This window comes from Podarcis raffonei, chromosome 7 (assembly GCF_027172205.1).
Source record: "Podarcis raffonei isolate rPodRaf1 chromosome 7, rPodRaf1.pri, whole genome shotgun sequence".
Taxonomy (NCBI): Eukaryota; Metazoa; Chordata; class Lepidosauria; order Squamata; family Lacertidae; genus Podarcis; species Podarcis raffonei.
In genome coordinates, this window is record NC_070608.1 from 41,876,898 (window position 1) to 41,894,684 (window position 17,787).

General features: G+C 41.5%; 1 protein-coding gene across 9 annotated transcripts in view; it reads left to right on the forward strand.

Moving 5' to 3' along the window:
- The first annotated feature begins 1,548 nt into the window (after window positions 1-1,548).
- The window catches only part of CCDC178 (coiled-coil domain containing 178), a 127,925-nt gene continuing 111,686 nt past the window's right edge, over window positions 1,549-17,787 (forward strand). For 2 of the 9 annotated variants that reach the window (XM_053396269.1, XM_053396271.1), the window contains exons 1-6: window positions 2,466-4,188; window positions 7,142-7,242; window positions 11,565-11,639; window positions 13,799-13,938; window positions 14,887-14,921; window positions 16,004-16,080. In XM_053396269.1, the coding sequence (XP_053252244.1) occupies window positions 11,588-11,639; window positions 13,799-13,938; window positions 14,887-14,921; window positions 16,004-16,080 (304 nt within the window). In that variant the 5' untranslated portion in view covers window positions 2,466-4,188; window positions 7,142-7,242; window positions 11,565-11,587. Of the gene's footprint in view, window positions 1,681-2,465; window positions 4,189-6,281; window positions 6,560-7,141; window positions 7,243-11,564; window positions 11,640-13,798; window positions 13,939-14,886; window positions 14,922-16,003; window positions 16,081-17,787 lie in introns of those variants that run through there. The other 7 variants (XM_053396263.1, XM_053396264.1, XM_053396265.1 and 4 more) reach the window with 7 other exon arrangements.

Sequence of the window (17,787 nt, forward strand, 5' to 3'; positions counted from 1 at the left end):
AAGGCCAGAGCTCAGGGATGATGGGAGTTGTAGTCCAACAACATCTGGGGACCCACAGGTTGAGAACCGCTGGTCTAGATGAACAGCTTCTACAGTTAAACCCACAGTGCAATAGGGCAATTGTGTTGGAGTGCTAGGCTTCTGGTGGTCTGGGTGGGTTGAACAAAAAGCTACACATCTAGCCCTGGAGCTCTGTAGTTTTACCCATTTGCAATGTAAAGGGGGTGGGCCCACCTGGAGCAGAGCTATGGATGGGGAAGGAGGAAAGAGGGGCCATTTGGGAAGGCAAGGAGAGAAAGTGGGGTGCCACAGAAGTGGGGTGTAAGAGCGAGGAAGCACATGTACACAAAAGAGTCAGTAAGTTGGATTCTCTTGAAACAGAATAATTTTTCACAGGTCCTCACCCAGTATCAAATCACAGAGTATGTTTGTCTCCATTGACTAAACCACAAACATTAAGGACCCAGTGTTTCTCAGTTCTGCCATGATGCAAAAACCAGAATCTGAGGCCACCCAATCTTTATGGTGTCTCACAATTTTTACAAGGCATCCCCTTAAAACCACCATCAAACCATAGGTCACCTCTACATCCACAGAAGTGCCTTGTGATTTGTTGATCAATTTGTACTCATCCTATGCAAAAATTATGAAGATTCCTTGCCTTGGATTTATGTTTTTCTGATACTTGGAAATTGTGGCTCTGTGGTATTTGCTATGTAGTCTTACTAAACCAACATAGGACTTAAATTTGATTGGGGTGGGCAGGCAAGGGGGCTATCTAAAATCTTCAAAAACGTGTTGGTTTCCACATATATTTAAACAGGTTGCTATTTGTGACCCCAAAAATAATTGTGTGGATGCCTGCTATAGGTTTCTCAACATGAAAAGCTTATGCACTAACCCACAGTGCCATTTAGCCTTCAAGGCACTGTTTCTGTCAATGTATATTTCTGTCTACACGTAGGCAACCTTGCCGTGCGCTCCAAAACACAGCAACGCAAAAGGCAATGCTTTCTCCTTTCTGGAGCGTCGCACAGATAAGCGATAACAAGAAGTGTTAAGAGCTAAATTACCCTTGCAGCCTCTAAACTGCAAATGCAGATAATGCGACATGCCCTAACAATATCTGAATGCTGTCTAATAGCAGTGACAATTATATCTACTCTACTTTCTTCCTCGTGGCTTTTAACAGCACGGTTATTAAGGCATGCAAATTCAGGAGGATCCGTTCCCATGCTACTGGGTCTGGCTTTCACTCAGCTCTCACGGAAGAGCAAATAATGTGCATGGCATATGTTCAGTTTGCGTGTGCAAACGCGTCTGCAAGCACACACTTTCTGTCGGAAGAAGCAACTAGAAGGGGGTTAACCGTTGGGGGGACACACTATTCCATCAAAATAACAGAATCTAGTGTTTATATGTTAATAGAGGAAAGGGCATCAGTGTTTGACAAGATGCAAGCACAGGAAAGGGCCAAAGACCCTCAGGCGATCTGTGTGTGTGTGTGTGTGTGTGTGTGTGTGTGTGTGTGTGTGTGTTGCAGTGCAGCCCACGCTTCTTCGACGCAGCCGTCGCCCTGGAGACGACGAGAATAACGAACTCCTGCCGAAGGACGCGCCGCTCGTCGCCGCCGGGGGAGGAGGGGAAGGCCGCGTGGAGCGCGAGGCGGGATCGGGGCCGGTGAGTCTCCGCGCGGGCTCAGCAGGACGAGGCGAAGGGCTCGCGCTTCCTTCCACAGATGGGGGGGGGAAGGCGAGGAGCGGCGGCGCATCTGGCGCCCCGCCCTCTCCGCGGAAGGGAGGGGGCAGCAGAGCTTTGAAGTTGCGCCGCTGCGAAGACGGGGTGGTGTTGCTGCCTGGAATGCAGCGGGCCAAGGCATAGATAGCCTAGCCAGGGTTTCCCAAACCTGAGTCGCCAGCTGTTGCTGGACTACAACTCCCATCTTCCCTAGCTAACAGGACCAGCGATCAGGGATGGTGGGAATTGTAGTCCAACAACAGCTGGAGACCCTGGGAAACCCTGGCTAGCCCCAAAAAGGTACATGGTGTAGCCAAAGGAGGATAGGGAGGCAGGTAAAAAGGTAAAGGGACCCCTGACCGTTAGGTCCAGTCGCGGATGACTCTGGGCTTGCGGTGCTCATCTTGCTTTACTGGACGAGGGAGCCGGCGTACAGCTTCCGGGTCATGTGGCCAGCATGACTAAGCCACTTCTGGCAAACCAGAGCAGCGCAGAGAAACGCAGTTTACCTTCCCGCCGGAGTGGTACCTATTTATCTACTTGCACTTTGACGTGCTTTTGAACTGCTAGGTGGGCAGAAGCAGGGACTGAGCAACAGGAGCTCACCCCGTCGCTGGGATTTGAACCGCCGAACTTCTGATCAACAAGTCCTAGGCGCTGTGGTTTAACCCACAGCGCCACCAGCATCCCTTGGGGGGCAGGTAGATCCCCCCCAAATCAAGAACTTTGGCTGCCCCCCCAAAAGAAATCCTGGCTATGCCCATGGAAAGGTACACTGCACCTTTTTGGCAGCATGACCCCCTGAAGGTGCTTGACCTGTGCACAGTGGGCTTGGCTCTCAGAAGTGTCATTTGAGGCACAAAGATGAGCTCCTTGGAGAGGGTCAGGGTAGTTTGGACAGAGTTTAGCTCTCTGTACAGTCAGTTCCTTCCTCCTCCCGCCCTTTCGTAACTTAAGGGCCACAATGCCACTTGATCTTTACAGGTGTTTCCCCTAGGAGGGGATATCCCCAAATGTGTTTGGGGCCTGACAAAAGTATTTCCAGTTTGCAGACTTTGTCGGCCTGGAATAGCTCAGTCGGTAGCTCCTGAGACTTGTAATCTCAGGGTTGTGGGTTCAAGTCGCATGTTGGGCAAAATATTTCTGCATTGACCCAGTTCCAACTCTGCAATTCTATTATTCAATGATTCAGTTGAAGAATGAGTCTGAAAGGCTGGGGTAGGATTCTTCTATGCACCCTTGCCACACAATAACAAGAAGAAAAACTGTATTGTATAGTATTTCCAAGTCTTTGAAGTGCTTTGCCAGTATCATCTACATGCACTCCTTACAACAATGGTAAGAGAAAGTTAGGATGCTTCCAGGCAGGGGTTTATTGTCGGAACAGGGCTCTTCATGAATGCAATGAGCACATAGCATTGGTAGCATCCAAATGCTAGTCTGTATCCCCACCCCCCACCCCCATTAAAACCAGGTCTACCCATTCCAGGACAAATCTGATAAATTAAAATGGGAGGCTTTCTGATTTATAACTTCATCTCCTAGCCACTACACCCTCCATCCCCACATTTTACAGGCTCTTATCCTCAGATCCCACTGAGGAATACCAGAAGGAACCACAAAAGCTGATGAAGGAATTTCCTACAGGCGAGTAGGACCAAATCTATAGAAACACATCTGAGGAACCACTAGCATCTTCTGTTTGCTTCCCAAAATACACAGATCAGGCAACCTTGGGTACCCCATAGTATAAGCCATTGGTGCCATTACAGTAGGGTTTTCTAGTTATATAGACTCTATTCGACTCTACTCGCCACCAGCACTCCAAGTTGCACACAGAACATCCCAGATTTTCTGAGGAAACTAGAATCTATTGGCAATTCCCCGGAAAATATCATTCCTAAGCTCCCATGAACATTGAGGCACTTTTTACAAAAACAAAGATGGTCTGCAAACTATCAGGAATATCCTTAATGGAGTCTTCGACATACTTAGCTACCTCTTAGCACAGTGGCATGGCAGTTATATGCATGGCCGTTGCTTAGCAGTATGCAAGCAACTTCATGGCCATGTTAGAGTAATAACTCTTGCTCAGTTTCTGTCCCCAAAAGCTTGTCCTCTACTTGAGATACATTGAGAATCTTTGTCATCTTGATTCATGAACAGGAGGCACATGTGAAGTTCCACCAAGACTTCAGCAACTTTCATCCCATCTTCAACCTGAACGTAGACTAGTCCATGCAAGAGGAGCACTTTCTGGAAACTACTGTGCAATGGCATAACAACAACAACAACAACAATATAAACCCCATTTAATACAGCAAATCCTTATATAGGAAACTGACCACTGCACATACTTACATGTTTCGAGCTTTCACCCAGAACAGACCACAAAATCCATCATCTACAGTCAAGCTATGCTATACAACCACATCTGTTTAGACGCATCAGGTACTCACAACTAAAAAATTTACAACAGGCATTTCTCGGATTACAATACTCACCCAATGCAGTATCAACACTGGAAGATTTCTCCTATGCTTTACAGCTCAAGGTTTGCCCGAGACAATTAAAGCACAAGCTCAGGTTCAGACAGCAGACTAAGCCAAAACATGGCTTAGCTCAGCACAGTGCAACTGCAAAATAACTGGGGGGAAGAAAGCTGCAATCTCCTCTCTGGGAGCCCACAAGTTTGTTCGTTTATGTTATGTGGGAATGAAGGCATTGTGATATCCTGTGAGTCAGCCCATTGTGGATGTGTCTGCCTGGCTGCTGTCTAATCAGAAATCATTTTTGCAGATTTCTGTTGGACTCCCTAGTTTTGTCAGTAGGCATGGGGATCTTGCTACTTTGTCTGAATTCCAGCCTCTTTGCAGAATTTCTAGTGCATTAAACCTTCCTTTTTCTCCACATGCTAGTTTAGAGTGTTTGTACACAGCTGTCTCTAACAGTTGAGGTGCCCAGACTGAATTCCTTGCACTCATCTGGTAGAGGGGCTTGATAGGATTTTATATTCTGACTATCATCATTTTTTGTAACCTTGATGGATGGCAGAATTCCATGTGAACTGACAGGGCCTGGTGGCTGGATGGAGGCAATCAGCCTGACTTGGGCGACCTGCCTTGGGTCATTTGGGGAGCACTGAAGTAGGGGCAGGAGATATATCTGTCATCCATCTGCTGCAGTTGTCCTGGAGCAAATAGTAATATTGATGAAGTTTCTTAGAGCACCTGACCTGAGTGATTCAGCTGTCAAAGTTATAATTTGAATAGTCATAGCTGAAGCAAGTAGCTGTGTCACTGGAGACAGAATTACATATTACAAAGCAAACATGGGGATGCCAACCTAATGTTTGCCTCATAGCACTAATGCAGGTATGAGGGTGACAATTGTTGGGCTGAAACAGCAAGTGAAAGAGGAAGGTGTATAAGCAATATCTGATTTCCTTCTGCAAATTCCTTCCCAACCATTTATTACTTACTTATTAATTTATTTTAAAATGTATAGCCTGCCTTTTAGGATAATGCCCTCCCACACTGGTGTACAAAATCATAAAGCAACAGTTTAAAACAACAGTTAAGTCCATTAAAACAAGCCACAAATAAATAACAAAGCAGCAGAACAATAAATAGCAATAAGACAGCAGGTGATAAAAATAAATAAAATGTGGATTGAAATAAAACAGTAACCCATTCCCTGCCCCATCTCAGCTCCAAGATCAGAAATCAGCCTGCTAGGAGAGGTGAATTTGCAGGAGAAAGCAGATGACTACAGGAATACTCAGGAATTGTAGGTTCGTAAAAACACTACAGTATGTATTTCCATTCTGAAACAATAAATCTACAGACTGCAGTCATAAGTGACTTTACCAGAAAGCCACCCTCAGTTAATCCAATTATTTCCATCTAAACATGCTGAATATTTGGCTGTAAGAATTGAGCATCTGGCTGAAGCACTAGGAAGAGTTTCAGTGTACTCATTTACAACAGAAACACCCTATTTACATTATCATTATTAAGAATGGTTGGTCACTTGTTACCTGAATGTCTCCAAGTGACCTGCAATACTGTGAAAAACACAAATAGATATGTTATATAAAAAACAGAACAAAAAACAGCAACCTCCATAACAGTCACAGGAAGTTTTAGCAGTATGCAATGAACAAACAGGGGAATGCAGGTGGCGCTGTGGGTAAAACCTCAGCGCCTAGGGTTTGCCGATCGTCAGGTTGGCGGTTCGAATCCCCGCTGCGGGGTGCGCTCCAGTTGCTCGGTCCCAGCGCCTGCCAACCTAGCAGTTCGAAAGCACCCCTGGGTGCAAGTAGATAAATAGGGACCGCTTACTAGTGGGAAGGTAAACGGCGTTTCCATGTGCTGCACTGGCTCGCCAGATGCAGCTTGTCACACTGGCCACGTGACCCGGAAGTGTCTGCGGATAGCGCTGGCCCCCGGCCTCTTAAGTGAGATGGGCGCACAACCCTAGAGTCGGACATGACTGGCCCGTATGGGCAGGGATACCTTTACCTTTTTAATGAACAAACAAGATCATCCTAGTCTTATTAAAAGCCTGGGGAAAAAGACAAATCTTTACCTGGTGCCTAGTAGATGTCAACAAAGGCGCCCAGCAGTCCTTGCTGGGGAGCTCATTCTACAGATGGGGAGCCACAACAGAAAAGGTCTTCTCCCTTGTCACCATCCTCCAAGCCTTCCTCAGAGGGGGAACTTGGATAAAAGACTCAAATGAAGATCTAAAGGTCTATGTAGGTTTATGTCTGATGCATTCCATATTAAAAGCCTCAATGAGTTTCTGAAGAAAAGGTAAGGTAAGCCTCTACTGATAAATGTTTACCCCTCTTTGCTAACTTGGAGTCTTTTTCTCTGTTTCTCTTTCCCCCCTCATGTTCTGTGGCAAAGTGTTGTGGTAATATTATATGTTTTCAGAATGGGAAGTTATTGTGTATACCAGTGCTATTTTTTTGCTGAGAAGCTCAATTATATTCTTACACAGTAATGCTCACTATTCCTTAAATTAGAGAACAGGTGCACAGTGTTTTTGTACTCCATAATTCTGTATTGTTCCATGGCATTGTGGTTCTTTGTGCTTTTTCAGGATCCACCTCACATACATTTCTACAATGCCAACACATTGTGCACAGCTCTTTTGTCCAGTTTGGTGGCAAACAAACAGGCTTCTCTTTTAGTGATCAAGTGTAGTCCTATATTACGTGTTTTGTTTCCCTCCCTAAAGGTAAACAGCTTTATAGATAAATGTTAGAGTATGATGAAGATCAAGAGAAAATTCTATCATACAGTATATGTATTATAGATCTGACTAGATTATTTGCGTGTTCCTTTGGAGCTACAAATCTATGAAGTTGAATCAGGTGTTTGTTATTTCATTATAGTTAAGCACCAAACTGGAGCCATGAGATAAGCTCACATTTTGCCTCATCAGAAGATGCTTTTGTATGAAGAAATAATTAAGATTCAAAAAGAAATTTAACAGGTAAACACTGTTCAAAAGGATATTGGTGGGTCTGAAGGGAGGCTGCTTTTCTATAGCATATGAACATTTAGCATTCTTCAATTTTTTTGTGCAGCTGGAACTAGGTCTAATGGTATTTAACAAAAGAACACTTACTTCTTTCTCTGACCAGAGTATAAAAGTGAGTTTGAAGGCTGATTTCCTTATGGTTCATATTTGAACAATATCATATTTTACTATGAATATTTAAATTCAACTAATTAATATATATATATATATATATATATATATATAAGCTTTTAATGTTTAACAGACCACTGTATTTTAATATTTTGTTGGAAGCTGCCCAGAGTGACTGGGGAAACCCAGCCAGATGGGCTGGGTGTAAATAATAAATTATTATTATTATTATTATTATTATTAACTAGTGGGAGGGAGAATAGTATCACTAAACTGAGCAGTCTGAAAATTGTCTTACAGTATGTATCACATATATCCAAACAAATCAACAAAATTTATATACAACATTACATTTTGGCTGTATAAGGATCCATAGATTACTTTGCTATTTGCTTCTGTATATGTGTGTAGAATAATAAACCACTGAGCCTAGGGCTTGCTGATCGGAAGGTCAGAGGTTCAAATCCCTGTGACGGGGTGAGCTCCTGTTGCTCGATCCCAGCTCCTGCTAACCTAGCAGTTCGAAAGCACGTCAAAGTGCAAGTAGATAAATAGGTACTGCTCCAGCAGGAAGGTAAATGGTGTTTCTGTGCGCTGCTCTGGTTTTGTCAGAAGCGGCTTAGTCATGCTGGCCACATGACCCGGAAAAACTGCGGACAAACATCTGCTCCCTCAGCCAGTAAAGCGAGATGAGCACTGCAACCCCAGAGTCGCTCGCAACTGGACTTATCTGTCAGGGGTCCTTTACCTTTTTTATGTGTAGAATAGTTAAAACAGTTGAAAGAAAGGTCTACTATGTTCATTTTTTAAATGACCTTACAGGGCTTTTATCAGCTGAAACTCCCCGGAACTCAGTTTTGACACCTCTCATGTCCGCTCCTTTACCATTAAAACAGAACAAGGGAGGCATTCATAGTGAGTAGGTTGAGTCAAATCCACCTTCTCTTGATGACTGGTACATGAGAATTTTTAGCTAACCCATATATATTAAGCTTTGTTATTTCAGAATGACTTGTTTGGATGGCTTACTTCAATTAAGCATTTTCACATATATGCATCTATCTAAATTTCAGAGTAGATACAAAACATAACTTCATTCCAATTCCAACATAACCGTTTTACCACCTGCAGATATGACAATTTTCTATGTTTTCTTAATCCTAACATTTTTGTGAAGTAGACCAGTATTAACATTCTTTTTGAACAAAAGGCTAGACTTTTTTTTCTGGATGCACTGGTTGCCTTAGTAACTGAAAATTGAAACTTAGTTTAAGTATAATTGCTCCATATGTTTGTACAAATCACACATCACTGTGATCCTTTAAAACAGTGAGCAATTATTGGCAGAGAATTTAAAAGAAATTAATGATCAAATGCTGAAATATTCACAAAATATTTAAATACTCAAATGCCAAAAAAGATAATTGTATCTAATTTTTCTTTTAATTTGTGCCACTCAATTAAAAATATAGAAGAGATAACTGTTCAAAATGCAACCACAGCCTGACCTGCAGTAATTTATTCAAAGCCGAAGCAAAGCATTTGGTAAAGCTGAACATATTTCAACATATGGTAAAAAAAAGTTACACCTCCAGACTATATCTAAGTTGGGAGAGGCTGGGCAAGCACTGGATTGATGCCTGGATGCAAAGGTGGACTGGATGAGGGTGAATAAACTGAGCTTGAATCTTGGAAAAACATAGGCTTTGTGGTTGGTTGGTTGGTTGGTTGGTTGGTTGGTTCCCATGTCCAGGATATAGGCCAATTGCCTATTCTGGATGGGATGGAGCTCCCTCTGAAGGACCAGATTTCCAACTTGTACTCCTTGATCTATCTTTGACACTAGAGGCCCAAATGACCTCTGTGAGTAGAAGTGCCTTCTACATATCAGCTTTGGCTAGTTTGCCAGCTGCAACCATTCCTTGACTAGGATAGCCTGATCACAGTGGTCTATATATTGGTAACCTTGATTACCAGAACTCAGTTTGTGTGGGGCATCTCTTTTATTTGGTCTGGAATCTGCAACAAGTGAAGAATATAGCAGCTAGACTGCTTACAGGAGAAGGTTACTTACTGACTGAATATTACTCCTTTGCTGAGAGAGCTGTACTGGTTGTGGATTTGCTACTAGGTCATGTTCAAAGTTCTTGTGTGAATTCACAAAGCCATAAACAACTTGGGTCCTGATTCCTTTTTTTCTACTTTGAACCCTAAGATCTTCTGATGGGGCACTTCTGGTGTATGATCATGAGGTTCACCTAATCTCATTTTCACAACGCTAAACTATGGTTTAGCATTCCATTTCACACACCCATTGTAACTTGATTTTAAAAGCAATCGTGTGAAATTATGCCTTCCTGTTAATGAAGAATTGTTTTAGTGCTAAATTCTCAGTTTTCTATTGAAATTTCTGTTCTATATTTAATGTATTTAAATCCATATCTTAGGGAAGTTTGAAGAAACTAAGTAATTTAGAATGTTGTATATGTGTGTTGCTGACTATTTAATTTTATTTAATGAAGTGTGAAATAGAATGTAGAAGCATTTGCATAGCATACCTGATGAGACTATGCACCTGTAGTAGTGCTCTGTATTTTATTCTCACCTCTTTCCTGAGTGTCATTTCCTGAATGCAAAATGCATCCTGTGGTTGAAACAATGTATTTCCCTCCTCTTATCCTAAATAAGAAACACATCCCATTGTTTCTTAAGCTACTGTCCCAAAATGCCAGATTTAATAAAAAGGGCAATGCAAAGTTTGTTTAAAGTGGAAACAATAATTTACGTTACAATTATTTTCCCAGCTGTGAAGGGGTGGGATCAGCATTAAACACTGAGTAATTTAACAAACAAGTCCTAGTACAGTACTGCTTTTACAACATTGCTTCTGATTTATATCAAGGGTTGTTTGCAACTCTGTAGCCTGCTACTCAGCTCCTAAGAAATTGTCCAATATGAGAACCAGTTTAGAGCTTATGTATTTGCGTGTCGAGGTCCCCAAGCCACCCCCCAAATAACTCACAACGCACACTTAATTATTTTTTTAAGGTTTTTGGCATAATTTTGGCCACAACTTTATTTAAATACAAAACCGTGAGTGGTTGTTTAGGCATTGGTTAAGACTATCTGTCCCCCCGCCTGGGGACAGAACTGACTTCCGGGCACCACCGAAAGACAGTGCGGGAAAACAAGTCGGGGAGAAATGGAGCTGAGTCACAGACCCTCAATTCTCATCCGCATGCTCCCCGAAGGCTTGCCGGCCCTAGTCCCATTCCAGGGATTGGACAAAAAGATGGCAAGCCCCAGGATTCCTTTAACGGAATTCCCTTTCCGCAGCAACCATGGAGGGGCAGGCCCAGCCTATCCTAACCCCTCCTCCACCAATTTATAACCAATGCCTAACCGCAACCTTACAAGTTGTGACGATTTGCTACGCAGTAGGCAAAAACCAGATGGCCCAGCCAATCAGCCAGATGGACAAAATTCCTACCAAGCCCCTGCCCCAACGGCAGACGACCCCATGACAGGCATAGCAAGGTCAATGCAACAACCCCTTACTCAAGGGCGGGTGGGCGGGTGATCCGTTGCACGCAGCAAAGAGAAAGCTCCAGGCTGCGTGCAGAGTATTTAAACATTTTACCCCTCCCACCAAAATTGCAACATAACTTTTACCCCAGCAACCCAGTGAACCAATCACTGCGCCAGGCCATCTTTAGAGACCCTGCCTGGTAACAGAGGGGTGGCTCAGCAGACCCCACTGCAACACGTGCTCTCCATGAAGGAGAACACGCTTTGTCTTTGGGATCAACCACTCTTGCTGATAGGAGGGAGGGTACAGAATACAAGCTTTACTTCCTCTTTCACTTTTGCGTATATGCAGCTATTCTCATTTTCTTAAGACAAGCTACAGTACTTTGCACCAAGAGTTGCAACAGAGGAAAAAGAAAGTAAAGCCTCAGTTGTGTACTCATTTCTCTCTCACTTATCAAATCTATTATTTTGGTGCTTGGAATAATTAATAAGCAGATTTTGACAATCCAATGGCTTTTAAAAATGGAAAATATGAATTATACTAACAATGCTGCATGTTCATATTTTGAATACAGTACATTATAATGGTATATTTATTTGTGTTTGTTTGTTTGTTTTAAAAAAAAAACTAGGCTGCCAAGAACTGTGGGCAACAATGACTGAAATGTCATTACTTTCTTCCAAGGATAACCGCCAAAAACCAGAAGGTATTTCCGCCCCGCTTCTTGGAACTTAGTGCAATTTACATTTCTTTAAAGTTTTGAGCAGATTTAAACAGTCGCCCCCTCCCCCCGATACTTTTGAATTTGTTTGTGTGTATCTGTATATGTAGTACTTTGGTTGTATCCTCCCTCCATAGTACCTATCCCCACTTTTGCTGTTGTCCCTTAATACAGTTCTCTTGGGATTATTACTTCCAGCTTGGCTTGCCTTGATGTTGGATTTTTACCTGAGGGATAGCTCAGTCAGTAGAGCATGAGACTCTTAATCTCAGGGTCATTGGCTTTGAGCCCCACATCGGGCAAAAGATTCCTGCATTGCAGGTGGTTGAACTAGATGATCCTCGTAGCCCCTTCCAACTCTATGATTTTATGATTTCTATGATTTCCTCAGTCTTTAAGACAAATAACCTGGAACAGTGTACATTGTTCCCTAGCACGGTCTAGGGAGGGATAAATGTGAAGTCTGGGCTATTACATGTATGTGAAATTTGATTGGAACTGGAAACTAAGAGTCAGAGTAATTATTACATGAAAACCATCCACATCTTTTCTATTCTGATTCAATCATTCTCATTCATTCAGATTGTGGGGCCTAATTTGGATTAGGATCAAAATATTGGGTCAGGGTAGTCAGACACTTGTTCTCCATGTCATGGCCCTAGTCCTGATCCTTCCTGCAAGTTGCTGTTAGCCATAGAGGGCGAAAAATATACCTAACAGCAAAAGCTGTAGACTGTATATTCTTACCTGAGAGTAAGGACTCAGCTATATAACTGCAAATAAAACATTTTAAGTGTGTTGTAAGTGCTATAAACAATGTGACACTTGATGGCGATGGTGAACCTTATGGAAAATTCAATGTATTTTTAAAAGCGCTTTTCAGAACGGTTTTTATATGTGTGTACAGTGGTACCTTGGTTCTCAAACTTAATCCATACTGGAAGTCAGTTCCAAAACCAAAGCATTCCAAAACCAAGGTGCACTTTCCCATAGAAAGTAATGCAAAACGGATTAATCCATTCCAGACTTTTAAAAACAACTCCTAAAACAGCAATTTAACATGAATTTGCTATCTAACGAGACCATTGGTCCATAAAATGAAAACAATAAACAATGTACTGCAGTCACACAATCAATCAATCAGTAGCTGAACTGGGTTCCACACAGTCACAAAAACAAAACAAAAAAGCCTCGAAAACAAACATGCATAATTAGCAAAGACAGACAGAACTCAGTGTAACACTCAAAACGAAAGTGTGGCACTCAAATTGGAAGTGTAACACTAAGAACGGAGCATGTTTGGCTTCTGAAAAAAGTTCACAAACTGGAACACTTACTTCGGGTTTGCAGTGTTTAGGTTCCAAGTTGTTTGAGTACCAAGACATTTGAGAACAAAGGTACCACTGCAGATCCCACCTAAGTCCCACTGAACTGCATAGGGCTACATGGCAAGCCTGTATTTTAAAAAACTTTTTATGGCAATGGGCTGCAATCCTGAATCATGGCCAGGAATGGAGTGGTGAAGCCACCACCACCTTTGAAGACCTGTAGCTCACACTGGACAAGGTAAAAGGTGGAAGAGCAGTAAAAACACAATCTTTTGCTACACCAGCTCCAGGCTGGCACAGCAAGAGGCTCATAGTGAGCGTATTGCTGGCAGATGGCCTGGCATAGCATCCAAGTACCTGCAATGCTCCATTTTCTGGTTTACATTGGCTACCAGCGGAGGCAATACCATGGAGGCCCTGAGTCAGCATCCTAACCTCTTCCAGTGTGACGGATAAGGCTGCTCTTATGTGCCTGAATGTGCAATAATGATTTACTCACTACATTTTTATCCTGCTTTTCAGACAGTTATGGTCTCCCAAAGTGGCTCACAGTAATTAAAAAAAGAGGGAAAGCAGCCCTGAGTTGTTAGAGAACTGGCATGGAAGCAAATAGCTAACATCTCCTCTTCCCACCACCATCCTGATCCAAATTGGTACCTGGTTTCTAAGAAAGAAAAGATGTTGGGAGCTTGAAATACAAGATTCTGTGTGACATCTAGTTATAAAATGTAGTGATCACACATTCTTTGTAACTTGTAAAACTTTAAAAATATTTATTACTTGCATTTCCCCCCATTTTTTTTGGAATACTTTTAGGGATGAAGAAAAACATTTGGGGGGGCTTGCCCTGCAAGCAGCGTAGCTGTGCTGCTGTAAATGCTCCAGCTTCATGTGTTCACAAAGCTATCCATCACATTCAAGATCTAGAAGTAAAAGTGGAAGAATCCTTTCAACAGGTACTTTATTTATTTCCCAACCTTCACAGAAATTTTACTAGGGCTCATTTTCATTTGACATCAAAAATAGGCGCACAAGTAATACTACGAAAAGAATAATAAAGAACAATAGCAATAATACCGAAGACTCCATTTGTGGGTTGCTCTTCCCAGGGCAGTTCGCCTGGTGCCTTCATTTTACATCTTTAGGCGCCTGGCAAAAACATTCCTCTTGAACTAGGCCTTTGTCTGATTAACAATCTATGTGCTTTTAAATGTGTTTCTGGGAGGAGGGGGTTATTGGTTTGCTTTGTGTTTAAAAGTATTTTGTATTTTGATGCTGTGAACCACCCTGAATTCTTTGGATGGGGGACAGTAAACAAATTTAATAAATAATAATACTGCATAGAATTTTCTTATTTTGATTGCCTTATGATGGACATTTTGGGTTGCTCCCTCCACTGCTATTTGACTACAAAATTAAAAACTTTCAGTTCATTTGGGAAACGCAGGTTTCAATATATCAGAACAGAATGTGTGCCCAGTCATTGTATTTTCACAATATCTATATATTTTTTCCTTAAACGTGAAATCACAAATAGCCCAGAGGTGGATCATTTGATCCAACCCTTTGATCCAACTGTCACACACTACATCCACAACTCAAATGTTTGGCAGATTACACTTACTTTGTAAGCCAAGTAGTAATAGAAAAATTAAGATTTTAACCTTGTTAACTGATTCATAGACTGCCATTATGAAAGCTGCTGTTACAAGGCTTGACATGTTTAGGAAAGCAATAGATAAAATATAACGTTGCTGTCATATTTGTATGACTTTTTTTTTTAAAAAAAAGTCTGTGGTCGGTGAAATCATTTTAAAACAAATGCAGCTTATCTCCATACACATACTCAGTGCAAATTCTACAACATAAAATATGTTAATGAAGCATCTTCTTTGTATTTGCAGTATGATCACTTGTACAAGCTGGAGAAAATTCCATGGTAAGGATCTTCTGAGTTTTGATTTAATGTTTGTACCAGGCACCATTCTAATTGTTTTTATTTTACTAATGCACACATGGAGTTCTAGCATGAATAAGGGCTTCCCCTTTCACTTTAATGCTTGCTTACTTACTTCGCCAAACCTTTATTAGGCATTACAAATATAGGCCATCATAAAACATCCGTATATAAAATTTTAAAATACATGACACAGAACATGTGTCATGTACTTCAATATTTTTTGTAGTTTTTGTAGTTTTTTTCCCATTACTATTAAGGAATTTTCCTTTGTAATTTTTGATTGTTCATATTTATATTTAAAAAAAATTTAAAATATATACAATAACAGCCATATAAAATTTGTAATAACGAGGATTTTCATTGGAGTTTCTTCCCGCTAAATAGTGCCATTCACTTTAATGATGGAAGCCTGCTTGTGCACACATAGGGATCCCCACTTATATTTTGACCAATTAATTTTTAATGTTTTTCAATTTTTAAAAAAATGTATTTACCATCACCTTAATTCTAATTTAATACAAATTTAAAAGTGACTTCCCACCCCGCCATCTTGATATTTAACTTCCCACAAGAGTTGAGGTGTTAAGGGGATAAGACAGGAAGAAGAAGAAGAGTTTGGATGTGATATTCCGCTTTATCACTACCCAAAGGAGTCTCCAAGCAGTTAACATTGTCCTTTCCCTTCCTCCCCCACAAGAAACACTCTGTGAGGTGAGTGGGGCTGAGAGACTTCAGAGAAGTGTGACTAGCCCAAGGTCACCCAGCAGCTGCATGTGGAGGAGCAGAGACGCGAACCCGGTTCACCAGATTACGAGTCTACCACTCTTAACCACTACACCACACTGACTCTCAATATGAGAATGGGGAACATTCTCATATTGGTGGGGGGAACATTCTCATATTGGTGGGAGTTGAAGTCTCATAGCAACATCTTGAGGGTTATAGGTGTCTTGATTAAGGCAAGAGTTTCATGAAAGAAGTGGATACTGAAGATGGATTTGAAGTAACATGTAGATGTTACAAGGACGTTCCAGCCTTAAAATATTTACTTATATTTACAGGGAGTCAGATATTAAAAATATTGAAGATAGCTGGTTATCCTCTGAACTGAAGGCTAAACAGTCCTTATATTGGGAAGGTAAAAATGTATTTACCCTCTCTGTCACAATCTTATTAGCCAAACTATTTAGTTCAACTTATTTCCTGAGAATTACAGAATTATTTATACTAGATGGTGCCCATCTATCTAGTGGTTGGAATGTCTGGAATCTGTAGGATGGTGCCGTTTGCCATTTGTAACTCAGAAATTTCTGCAAGGGAGAGGACCAAAGGAGAAAACAGTAATTCTCTTGACTGCTGTGTTGAAATAGCCCTTAGCTACAGTGAAGGAACCTTTTCCAAATTCCTTTTCCACGACACATTCTGTGTTCACTGCTTATACTAAGATATATCAGATAACAGTGATTTTGAAAGTATGTTGTGTTTTTGAAACTGAGAAACCAAAGCAGATTTTCTTTTAGATAATGTTTACTAAAACATAAGCTAAAATGTAAACAGCTATGTACATTTGCAGGATAGTGTTTTCCTAGATAATTTATCATCACTGAAAACATTCAAATATTCAAATTTTTCTTAATGCTGATGAATATTTTCTCATGAAAACAGGCAGAGTTGTGTCTCATGCTGCTTTACATACAGCGGCAAGCGGTACTGTTAAGTATTGATTCTAGTAGAAAAGAAGGGGGCAAGTGTTGTTTTGCCCAGCAATTACACCCCAATAATTCCTTGTCTGTGTAATTTACAATAGTAGGCTAAATGGAGAAAATATATATACAGTTGCTAGACTAAGCTTTAGCATTTACTTATGCAAAATCTGAAAAACAAGGCACATTCCATGCATGTTGTACACATTTTATACCGTTATACTTTATCTTTTCCATGATGCTCCCGCAAATTATTTCAGTACATTCTGGATCTCCTCCAGACATCTTCTGAGGTCCAAATTGGGTAAAAAGTGTGAAAGTTACAGTCTCAAACTATTATATTGACCAGGTGCAAAATTCACTCTGTTGACTGTTGTTTTAAACTGCAAAATACTGCAGGAAATTTGGCAGAGAAGTGTTAACTCAAGGACTGAAGCATTATTGCAACAGCAAAAATGCAGAGGGTACGTAGTCCTCATGTGATTGCCATGAAATTGCACAGGAATGGGCTTCACCTTATAGCTATCAATATAAAGTTGCAGCACCTATCTGAATTCAATTCTCCTGGGCAGTCATACTTAATGTGTTGCTTTTTGAAAGAAGGGAAAGCCCACTTGGGACTGCAGCATATCTGGAATTCTTTAGGCACCATCTGCAGTTTCGTGTGTGGAACTGCAGCCACCTCCATTTAGTCAATTGGACCTATTCAAGCCATGGTCACTTTTTCTCTGACCCTCAGTAAATGAAACTAACTGGAAAGGAACTGCAAGAGTTAGAGGAGAAAGCAGCAGCAGTATGGTCAAAGGAGCAGAGAAGCCACGAGCATTACATAAAAGATGGGCAGAGACAGGCATTGGGATAAGGAAAGCTTTTCTCGAGGGTGAATAACAAGAAAGGAAGAGAATGGGGGAGGAGGGAATCTGAAGTAATCATATCCACCATACATTTAAAGCACATGGCCTCCTGCTTCCCAGTTGCCCTGGCCATCTGCCTGAATCTAAGAGAATGAGGGAGCCAGGGGTGCATTTATTTGACATGCACAACCGAAGGGCCAACCCCCAAACCAGCTATGGAGACAGCTTTCCGCAGTTTTTAGCACATCCTTGGGGGGTAAACATGGTTGACAAACTGATATCTGTTCA